The sequence below is a fragment of the Cyprinus carpio genome, chromosome B15 (genome assembly GCF_018340385.1).
Source record: "Cyprinus carpio isolate SPL01 chromosome B15, ASM1834038v1, whole genome shotgun sequence".
Taxonomy (NCBI): Eukaryota; Metazoa; Chordata; class Actinopteri; order Cypriniformes; family Cyprinidae; genus Cyprinus; species Cyprinus carpio.
This window is the reverse complement of record NC_056611.1, coordinates 16,530,696-16,542,846: the sequence shown is the minus strand read 5'-3', so window position 1 is coordinate 16,542,846 and position 12,151 is coordinate 16,530,696. Positions and strand designations below refer to the sequence as shown.

Below are 12,151 nucleotides of genomic sequence, written 5' to 3'. Positions count from 1 at the left end.
CCAGTGGCTTCTTGCTAAACTACAAACTCCTTCCTGTTTTGTACTCTCTCTGTCTCACACACGCGCACAGAGACACACACACCACTATAAACACAATGACCCCTCCCTCCTTTAGACCATTAGAGATAGACAAACCATTTTTAAAATACAATAACAGGAGCACAATGACCTTTCCTCATAGACAGAGGACAGAGAGCATCTGACCTCCCCATTTCATCATCCCAAAGCAGCTAACAACCTCCACAGCGCTAACCAAACCCTGACCTACTGCAAAGACAAATAAGAGCTCCTGAAAAACAAATAAAATGTCAGCATTATAAATATTCATCGAGTTGTATTATAGCTGATGTAAACGTTTAAACTTTCATTACACAAGGCCTTATCTATGACCTAAGCAGTCATTTATAAGATGTGACTATGAATATTTATGCACGTTGCTCACTTTGGAAGGCGAATTGCCACTGATTTTGAATTATGAAGACATTAAGGAGTGATGCTTAGTCAGTTGAGTACACATAGTAAACTTGTTTCAAGCTGCATTATTCATTACCTGTGTGATATTAATATATTCCTCTGACTGCTGCTTTAGAAGAAAATCCACATACAATATCACAACAGCTCCAACGCTAGACTGTTTAGACACCACTTGTGACGACGTTATGTCAGCTAGAAGGCCATTAACAAACATTAAAGCATTTACATAGGACAAACTGAATTAAGATAGGATGAACTGGCAGTTGGTTTCAAGCGATTGATTGCAAATATTTCACTTCATCCAGGTCTCTTTTTGTTCTCTGTGTTTGAAAGTTTCCCTTTACTGTCTGACGGAGCGAGAAACTGCTCCAAACAATTCAGGCTGAATTACGGCGACAATTAATCAATATAAATTCTCTGTTAATCCACGTTATTTAATTCTTCCCTTAGTAATTTACTTAGTCTGTTCACTTGTGTCTTTATGTTTGCCAGCGGCAGAACAAATGCTTATAGGAAAGTTTGACTTCAGAACAGTGGGATTACTGAGCATGATGTGTCAATAATCGTTTATGTATTTATTAATTACAGCTGCACATTGTAGTCACAGCTTAACACCCGCCATTTGGTTGTTGTGTTCATCAGCTGTGGTTAGGGATCATTTTTAGAGCGTGTCACTGACCACACCGGTCATTACGGTAATGATATGAATGATTACTTGGTAATATGATCTGGGCTTTGGTATGTTGCGCTGATGACAAAAGAGAGCCAATGCCAGCACTCACCTCTTTCTCACCGCAGATATTACTGATGATGGAGTTGGATGCCGGGCTGGCAGAGGGGCCCAGGACCGCCACAACCCCCTTGGACATGATCTGGCACACTGTCAATAGGAGAGACCAACTGTCATTTATTACAGACAGAGAGCAGAAGGAAAGCAAGATGTAACCCTGCCAAGAGTGCTGCTGCCCCATTTTTATTCAAGGACAACATATCTGCCATGGAAGTCTATTATACCCAGACAACGCAAAAAGTAAAGAGAGTTTTAGCATACTCATTCATCTCAATGCCAGTTGCTTGGCAGGCACAGGTGATTTGAAATCTCAATGAAAACAATATGTGACATTATTTGGAGTTACAAGAAATTGATGATAACACCAATTCAATGACAATAATCAGTGGTGCTAATAACAATAATAATAATAATAATAATAACAACAATAATAATAATAACAATAATAATAATAATAATAATAATAATATAATAAAATAAAATAATCTTTAAATAATAAGATAATTAATACTAATAAAAAATAATAATCATTACCATAATATTAACAATTAGTAGTAGTTACAGTAAAACAAAAACAATAACAGAATAAAAAAATAAATAATTATTAGCTAATATTAACAATTATTAATAATAAAATAATAATATAATTTGAATTATATTATTATATCATTAATATAAACAACTGTTAACAATAATTAGGGGTGGGCAATATACCAGTAGACACGATTAACAGGTTGAGATATTCGACTATCGTCACGGTCACGGAAACATATCCAGAGGTGGAAAGTAACGAATTACATTTACTCGCGTTACTGTAATTGAGTAGCTTTTTTGTGTACTTATACTTTTTAAAGTAAATTTTAAAATCTGTAATTTTACTTTTACTTAAGTATATTTTGTTTGAAGTATTGTACTTCGGTACATTTTAAAACACATTAATTACTGAGTAAAAAAAAAAAAAAAAAAATCTACCCCTGGAAACTACTGCAGTAAATAATGGGCAGGGGGCAAACTGGCGCTAAAATCACAAGAAAGATGCAGAGGACAAAACAGGCGTTAGTGGTGCAGACACCGCTGAAAACGAAACCCCGTCATATTCTGAAGTTGAATTTGAAGGAAATGAAGTGAACCCCTGGCCATATTTATGATTTATTGTGCAGTGTAAGCTGTGCTTACCTAGAGAGACCAAACTAGCAGCTTATAAAATCTCGACAAGACATCAACCCTTCGCAAGCATGTAGAGGTAAGCTAAATAATTGCATCGTTGCATTGGTGGTTAAAAATGAAGCCTTGACATTTTAGCAAGAGGTTTTGCACAAATTAGCCAAAAAGACAGTGGTGCGGAGTGTGCGATATATATCGTCTGCAATAATATCTTAATTGTTGTTTTAAAGATGTGCACGCGCATTTATATTGCGTTCTTTCACTGTGTGATTCAGTCTGTTGAAATGCATTTAGAATGATCACAAAATTGAAGATATAGGGGCAGAAAATTTACATATTTATATCATTTCATATAGTAAATCAAAATCACACAAAGAATGCCGTCTTTTCCTCTAAAAATCATCATGATTACACACACATATAAAGGCTATATATATATGTATATATATATATATACAGTACAGACCAAAAGTTTGGAAACATTACTATTTTTAATGTTTTTGAAAGAAGTTTCTTCTGCTCATCAAGCCTGCATTTATTTGATCAAAAATACAGAAAAAAAACAGTAATATTGTGAAATATTATTACAACTTAAAATAATAGTTTTCTATTTGAATATACTTTAAAAAAAATAATTTATTCCTGTGATGCAAAGCTGAATTTTCAGCATCATTACTCCAGCCTTCAGTGTCACATGTAACATCCAGTCTATCACATGATCATTTAGAAATCATTCTAATATTCTGATTTATTATGAGTGTTGGAAACAGTTCTGCTGTCTAATATATTTGATGAATAAAAGGTTAAAAAGAACTGCATTTATTCAAAATAAAAATAAAAAAATCTAATAATATATATTCTAATAATATATTTTCTTTACTATAACTTTTTATCAATTTAACACATCCTTGCTGAATAAAAGTATTGATTTTATTTAAAAAAAAAGAAGAAAAAAAAATTACTGACCCCAAATTACTGACCAGTAGTGTATATTGTTATTACAAAATATTTATATTTTAAAAACATAGCTTCTTTTTTTCTTCTTTCTTTTTTTTTTACTTTTTATTCATCAAAGTATCCTAAAAAAGTATCACATGTTCTGAAAAAATATTAAGCAGCAGAACTGTTTCCAACTTTGATAATGAATCATCATATTAGAATGATTTCTAAAGGATCATCTGATAATGATCCTAAAAATTCAGCTTTGCATCACAGAAATAAAAGATAATTTAAAGTATAATAAATGTAAAAACAATTATTTTAAATTGTAATAATATATCACAATATTACATTTTTTTCTGTATTTTTGATCAAATAAATGCAGGCTTGATGAGCAGAAGAAACTTCTTTCAAAAACATTAAAAATATGAATGTTTCCAAACTTTTTGTCTGTACTGTATATATATATATATATATATATATATATATATATATTTATATATATATATATATATATATATATATAAATATATATATATTTTTTTACAACAGGTCAGTAAACTAGTTAATTAAGAGACTTGCGTTTTAGACACCATATTGCCTGTTTTTGCTCTATTTATACAACAAAAAATAATCCCAAACACAGCCACCAAAGCACAGTTTTGGGTCTCTGAGCAACATGACAGTGTTTCGTTCCTGAATGAATCAACCGTTTAAATGATTCAGTTCAATCGCAATGACTCACTTATAAACAGTGACTTGCTGACACATACTGCCAATTTTAATTTCACATTTAAAGTATCTTTTGATTTTTTTTTTTTTTTATAATTAATTTCTTATAATTTCAAATGAATATTTAACATTTTATGTCTTGTATATCAAAACATTATTCATGCATTTCTAACAGCAGGTTAAATGCATTCTTGTCCTGCACTAAACAGTGTGTAAATACATCTAAATGCCACTTCCGATGAAGCTTCTGCATTTCCTCTGCATTTAAAAGATGAGTTTGTTGATACTGATTTGCCTGGTAACAGCCCAAATGTCTTATTATTCTAAATAAATGATTCCTTTAATTAAAAACAACTAGTTTGAGATTAATAGGCCTAAGGGGTGTCAATCTCAGTTCCTGGAGGGCCGTAGCCCTGCAGAGTTTAGTTCTAACCCTGCTCCAGCACACATATCATGTAGTTTTCAAATAAACCCAAATGATTATATTAGCTGGATCAGGTGTGTTTAATTAAGGTTATATCTAAACTGTGCAGGACTATGGCCCTCCAGGAACTGAATTTGACACCCTTGGCCTGTCCCATTTTTACCTCCCTTCCACTGTTAAAATGTAACTAAGTAATTTTTACTCTGAGTAAATTTTAAATGAGCTACTTTTTACTTTTACTTGAGTAGATTTTTAGACTGGTACTTTTACTTGTACTTAAGTAAAATTTCATTAATGTAATGGTACTTTTACGCAATTAACATTTTAACAGTGGGAGGGAACCTCTGAACATATCATTTGCACAGGTTTTAAAGCATCTTGGTTTGAAAACAAGTGATTTAAAGCCACTGAAACACAATCAGCAGTGAAAGAGAACTCCTTTTGCTAAATCATTTTGCACATCTAGATGTTTTTTTTTTTAAGCTTTATAGACTTTGAATGGTTAAATACACACCTTTATGTCAAATGCCTGTCTTTGAAAGTATCCACGTAAACACAATAATTTAGGTCTTAAGTGGAAGCAAACAGCTAAGAAAGAAAACACATGTGTTACAGTATATTGGAGCCGGGCAGCTCTTAAAGTGACAGCAGTCTAATATTCCTGCTGTCTGTCATTCATGTTAATCAAACAACAAAAGAAAAATCTCTCACTGCTCTTGACGAAATCACTTTTGTAACTTTTGTACTTTTTAAATATATATTTACACAGTACATAATAGGCAGTGTTTTTACACTCATTACACAAATACACACAATATAATTAGAAATTCTTATTTATTTGCCCTAATATATCTTCTCATATCCTATTGATTGTAATTAGTTTCTTACTCTTATTTAATCACTGACTGTTTATTTATCTTTAATGAACTTGAGCTTTTTTATTATTATTATTATTTAGGCTAGCATTAGTTTTTTTTTGTGATACTGAGACTGGTGACAAGAACTTTGAAATTTATATGGTATCAAAATGTTTGATATAATAAAGACCTTATATAAAACAAAAATAACTATATTGTGATATATATTGTTGCCGTGAAATAAAATTACTTATATCGTGATCGAAGATTTTGGCCATATCGCCCACCCCTAATAATACCATAAAAATAATAATTAATAAAAATAATATAAAATATAATGCTATATTTAAAATTTTTACATGTTGCTTGCAAACAGATGTTTTCCATTAGAACAAACGCATACTTTGGAACAACCTTCAATAAAGAAATATGATTTTTGGGTCCAGATGGTGCAGTTACTGAATCTACCAACAGAGGCTAATGGTCCATGCTGTTCAGCCAAAACCTGACCCTTTGCTGTCCACTCAGTCTGTTCTAAAATTACTAGTAAAACCCAAATAATTCCACTTTATTCAAGAACGAGTTTTAAAGAGCTCACTATAATCACAATCTAGCACAATCTATCAGAGGCTTAGTGCTGTTATTAATCTGCTCTTTTTCAGTCTCTCACACAAAATTACATTTTATTATTAACTGACCTTTGAGTAAAGTGTGTCTTGAAATTATATTTTTGATTAGGAGTAGGAGGAGGAGTAAGAGGTAGATTTGTTTCTCATTCTCCGGCACACGAGCAGGGCATCCGTCTGAACTCTAACACAGTGTCATTTCACATGGTCTTATAATCCCCCTCTGTTTTAATTATGATGGGGTGGGCAGTGTATGAGCCAAATACTGGTGCATGGAGCACTTAAGCAGGTAATGCTGGGAACAAAGGAAAGGGAAACAATGTGATTACAAAGCACCAGTTGATGCAGAGTTTAACACTATTAGTAGTATAAGATTCTTAAAAAAACAAAATGTCCAAAAGGGATTTTTGCAGTGATGCCACAGAAGAAACATTTTGGGTTCCCAAACAATCTTTCAGTGAACAGTTCTTAAAAGAAACATTTTCTCTAGTGTGAAGAACATTTTAATAGTCATTTAAAACATTTTCCAAAATGAATCTTTTGTGCACTGGAAAGGTTGTTAGAGGTTCTTCATGGAGGCACAGATGGCAATAAAGCAGCTTCATTTTTAAGAGTGTACTGTATATTTTCTTATCAAAATGTATTGCATCCAGTTTTCATGCATTCAGTTTTTCCTAACTCTTTAAAAGGAAAGAAAATTGAGTCAAATGCAAAAAGGTCTGCCACTATCACTCAGCTTCAGTGACAATTAAATTCCACCAACTCCAACTAACTTCTGTCAAAAGTCCCATTTGGATGTGTTTTGTATATATGGTGGTTTTCAAAACTTATTGGAAATTACATGATCAGCATAATTTTGAGTAAAAGGTGGACTGAAAATGAAGTAGAGCAGCATAAACTCCACCAGTTTGTTAAACTTTTTTGTTTTCCAGCATGATTATCTTGGAATAAAAATGACAACAAAAACACCTGAATATCTGTACAAAAAGACATTTATTTGTTTAGTGACTTGAAATTGTGCAGAATCTGAATTTTTGTAATTTTATGTCATAACACTTTTTTCCATTAATGTATATGTTTTTATTTTTTAAATTAGATGCTTATAAAAATAAGTCAGACTGAATTTACTTAATCTATGAACTAAAAATTATTCAATACTATATAACAATTTTTTTGCATTGGCTTATACTTCGGTAATTGAATAAATAAAAAAAAAAACATTGCATTTTTTATTAACTTTAATTTTGTTATCATCTACATTTGATTTACACATAAATGATCTATTACGAAACACCTTTTTCCATCATTTACTTATCATCTTGAGACAGTTAGAGAGATTGATGTGCCCGAGTGTTAAAGAGATAGTTCACCCAAAAATGAAAATTCTGTCATTAATTACTCACCCTCATGCCATTCCAAACCCATAAGACCTTCGTTCACATCTTTGGAACACAAATTAAGAATATTTTCTGATGAAATCCGAGAGCTTTCTGACCCTCCATAGACAGTAACACAACTGAAACGTTAAAGGCCCAGAAAGGTAGTAAGAACATCGTTAAAATAGTCCATGTGACATCAGTGGAAGTTAAAATTTCTGTTTTTGTTGTGCACTAAAAGTATTTTTGTAGCTTCATAAAATTAAGGTTGAACCACTGATGTCACATGGACTATGTTAAGGATGTCCTTACTACCTTTCTGGGCCTCAAAAATGGTAGTTGCATTGCTATCTTTGCAGGGTCAGAAAGCTCTCGGATTTTATCAAAAATATCTTAATTTGTGTTCCATAGATGAACGATGGTCTTATGGGTTTGGAACAACTTGAGGGTTAGTAATTAATGATATCATTTTAATTTTTGGATGATCTATGCCTTTAAACAGACAACTGTGCAAAGTCTTGATTGTTGTGAATGGAGAATGGAGTGAAAGTGATTCACAGTTATGCTTGACTTGAGTCGTATCTTTTGACATGACCCTCCTGCATGGCTGATCCAGAGAAGGACAATGAATCCATGTGGATTGAGTAAGCACCGTGGATTGTGGCTGGCATCAGCATGTCTCTGTTCACTTCAGATTACAAACATTAGTATGCAGACCACATGCAAACACACACAATGTGGGCTGTGGGAAGATGCAGGCTTCAGCGATTTCAGACGGGAATATGCTAGGGCAGGTAGCGGCGGTGTGACATTTCTCCCTTCCTGGGAGTGTCACTGATCCATTTCTAATTCAATTCCTGCATACTAAAAGCTATTACAATACTGGATTAGATTGAACAAGGTTGTGCGACTAACCATATAGAGAGCAAAAGAAAGCTGTTTATATCTATCAGGACTGGCATTTTAATGGTGCTGCCTCATAAGCCCAGAGAAACCAGAAGAGGCTTTTCATCCTTAACCGCCATGTGTCTCAACATCTCTGATTGTTTAAATTACAGCTCGTCGTCTCCTGATTTTAGTGCCGCCTACTTTCATTGACAACAATGAACCTCAGTCATGTTTAATATCCCTCTGTGAGTGAGCAACTCTATTTTGTTCTCCCCAACGCTATTTGATTCAGGATTCGTAAGGGAAGCATTATTAAATCTAGGGCCTCAGAGTAAAGAAGGCACACAAAGATTGTCTGGCAGCTGTTAAAGTAAAAGTTGCACTATTCGTTTGAAACCCGCTGACTGTCGGTTTAAATTTTAAAGGCAGAGGAAAATTCAAACGTCTGAGCCCACATTGAAAATCTCAGATTCAACCAATAAACTGAAAGATTTATGATACTGCAAAATGTAAAACAAAATGTGATTACACGAAATTTATGCTAACTTTTCCCCTTAAATTATGCTCATAGTTAAAACAAACAAATAAATAAACAAATGATTTTGCAAAATGTAGAACCAAAATGTTATGTTGTGAAATATAAAAATAAATAAATGATTTTGTAAAATTTAAAACAAAATGTTACAACAAAAATGTAAGAATATTTCAGATTCTGCACTATTTCTAGGCCTATTTCTAAATGTGAAATAAACAAGTAAATAAATAAATCTCTAAAATTCAGAATTGATATAGATCCAATTGAACACTGATTCTTATTGGAGTTTGTGTTAATAAAAATGTCTGTAATGTAATTTGTATATGGCGCATCAGCTGACCTTCGAGAACGAGACTTTGTGGTAACCAAGGAAACAAATAATGTTCCAGTAAATTCCTGTATACCTTCTGACTACGAAGATATCAGAATACGACAGCACACTTGAAACCTGTTAATTTAATTGTTTTCACATAATGGTCCCTTTCTTTATCACAGAACACATCATCTGCTACCAGCCAAGAACATATGGAGAGATGAAACTGACAGACACTCTAATTAAGCATGTATATAAGCTTATTTATATTTTTGTCACTGCACTTCAAAACAGTTGGAGAATATTAAAACAAGAAAAATTGTATTTCCTTTAAAAGATGAAAAAGATATCAGGGACGTATTCATCCTTAAATACCAAAGTTTTGCTGTTTAAATAAGTATTCAGTGCATGTCTTGCAGAAGGAATGCCCTTGTGAGGACACAATTATCTCACAATTTGCCTTTACCTGTGAATCATTATAATACCTACAACTGCTGAATAAAAGCCCACAGTTAAGGGACCATTATTCAGCTAAAGGACAGCTGTGAAAATTAAAATTAAAGAGCTTTGCAAAAATCTAAAGTAAAACAAATGTATGGAATAGGAAGAGGCATCAATGTAGTATCTAGCATACATACAGTATATTATGCACCTTAATCTAATTGGTTAGGAACAGTTCACCCAAAAAAGAAAATTCTGTCATCATTTACTAACCCTTATGCTGTTTCAAACCTGTATGACTTTCTTTCATTAATGGAGCACAAATTAAGATATTCTGAATTAGGGTTGGGCGATGTCTACAAAATTGGCATCAGACAATGTCTAAAGTGAAACATTGTGATGGACGATGACTTCGGCGTGAATCCATATTCAGAAAGGCATGGAAAACAAATAACGATTGCTAACAGTTGCCTGTTACATTACAGTACATAAAATTTCACTTACCACATAAACAGAGTAAGGAGAGATGACTGAGGATGATGGAAAATGATTTGCAGATCCTGAGCACCACTGACAAACATCTAATCTTGTCAAATGTGTGGTAAGTTCTGCCACTCCATAGTATACTATGTTTATATATAAACAGAGTACGTGCAATCGCGCATCTCGAAAGTGAAAGTGAAACTAAAAAGTGCTTTAAAAAGCAGTTTCAATGCATAAGGCATAATAGCAACTCCCCGATGCCCACAATTTATTCACAGTGTAATTACCCAATGATATAACTGCGAGAGAAAGTCAGCTAAACATCGTGATGTCTATCACTCATCGGTGATGGACTATTCTGAATAATGTTTGGGTCCAAACAGCATAGGATTCCATTCTTGGAACGGATTTTTTTCCAGGACAAAAAGTTATTCTCTTCAATTGAAATATATATTTTCCTCCCATCTCGTATTTATTCTCTTTAGGGGTTCCGTATTTTCACATCATTTTCTTTCCGAACACATTATTACAATGTCACCTAAACAACCTGATGGGGGGGGGGTCACAATGTCAGCTCAACATCGTGATGTCTATCACCCATCCGCGATGGACTATTCTGAATAATGTTTGGGTCCAAACAGCATAGGATTCCATTCTTGGAATGGAATTTTTTTCCAGGACAAAAAGTTATTCTCTTCATTTTCAAAATATCTTCTTTTGTGTTCCACAGAAGAAAGAATAAAGACAGAATTTCAATTTTTGGGTGAATTATCCCTTTAAACTTGGCCTTTCTTAAGTAAACATAATTCTGGGTTATCTAGTTCCATGTTTCATACTATTCCACTATTCATAGTACTTTATCCTGGGTAAATTAAAAAAACGTGTTTACGAAATGTGTATAAAAATAATGTGATCATATTATGTTATTGTGCATAATGCATGATTTTAAACATAGCAAAAGTGATATTTAATATATTATTTAACTGAATATAAAATATATATTGCCTATTAAAATATATGTAGAAAATATATGTCAAATATGTATAGAAATATAATTTATATATATATATATATATATATATATATATATATATATATATATATATATATATATATATACACATTTATTTAGGTATAGAAATGTATATAGAAATTATACTGTATGTAAAACTCTATAAATCTCAGAAATGATATAACACATTTGAATACTCACTAGTTTCCCCTGTCTCGTATTCACTGTCTCGGAGCAGCTCAAAGATATCCACCTCCAGCTTCCCTGTGGTGGAGCGGTTGCTGGAACGGTTGATGCTGTCTTTCGCCAGAGTGATGGCCAGTCGCTCCCCACGGCTACACTCCATCGGGTCATCAAGAATGGCAGCTGGGACACAGTTCAAGAAGACAGAGAAAGACTTAGAACGTCAGACAAGATATTTCGACAAACACAACTGTGACAAGAGATTAAGAAGTCCTCAAGATACTTCAGAAATCGTTCAAAACAGTGAAGAATGTAGACACAAGTGTTTCTGGGTCATCTTTGTTAGCATATTAAAGTGCATTCGTTCACAGTAGACAAGATTAATGCTGTTCTTTGACAGTTTTCTTGGTAGACTGACACAAGTGCTTCATGTAGTGTTTTGCTATGAATGACTCTGTTACAATGTTGTGTAGTAATAAATAAACAATATCCTGGCACTATGTTTACAGACACTGGCTGCTTAGTGCTATTAGTGTATGTACTGTATGCCCACTTTTGTGAACCCATATCATATTCAAACCGCTTTGAATATGTCTAGTCCATGGTGAGTTGACACAAGGCTTAGCAACAATATATGTCACAGCCAATATCTGATGCTCAGGGATATTAAAATCTATGTAAAGCAAATAACATTTACATTTTTATCACTGTAATATTTGACTTTAGAAAAGCCTAATGATGTCTGACATCGATTCAATAGCAAAAGTCCCTTCTTTTTAAACAAAACTGCAGATGGAAAGCTTTATGCAAGCCCCTGCAATCACATCAAAACAACTATAGGTGAGCGTCTGTTACGTTTGATGAATGTCAACCTATTTTCAAACTATCATTGTGATATTTCTGTTACCTGTCAT

General features: G+C 33.0%; 1 protein-coding gene across 1 annotated transcript in view; it reads right to left on the bottom strand.

Moving 5' to 3' along the window:
* Positions 1 to 12,151, bottom strand: part of LOC109103545 (glutamate receptor ionotropic, kainate 4-like) — a 329,617-nt gene that overhangs the window by 113,454 nt on the left and 204,012 nt on the right. Inside the window, exons 4-5 of the mRNA XM_042740067.1 lie at positions 11,256 to 11,420; positions 1,257 to 1,354 (exon numbers count right to left, since the gene is read on the bottom strand). Of these exons, the coding sequence (XP_042596001.1) occupies positions 1,257 to 1,354; positions 11,256 to 11,420 (263 nt within the window). The remainder of the gene's footprint in view (positions 1 to 1,256; positions 1,355 to 11,255; positions 11,421 to 12,151) is intronic.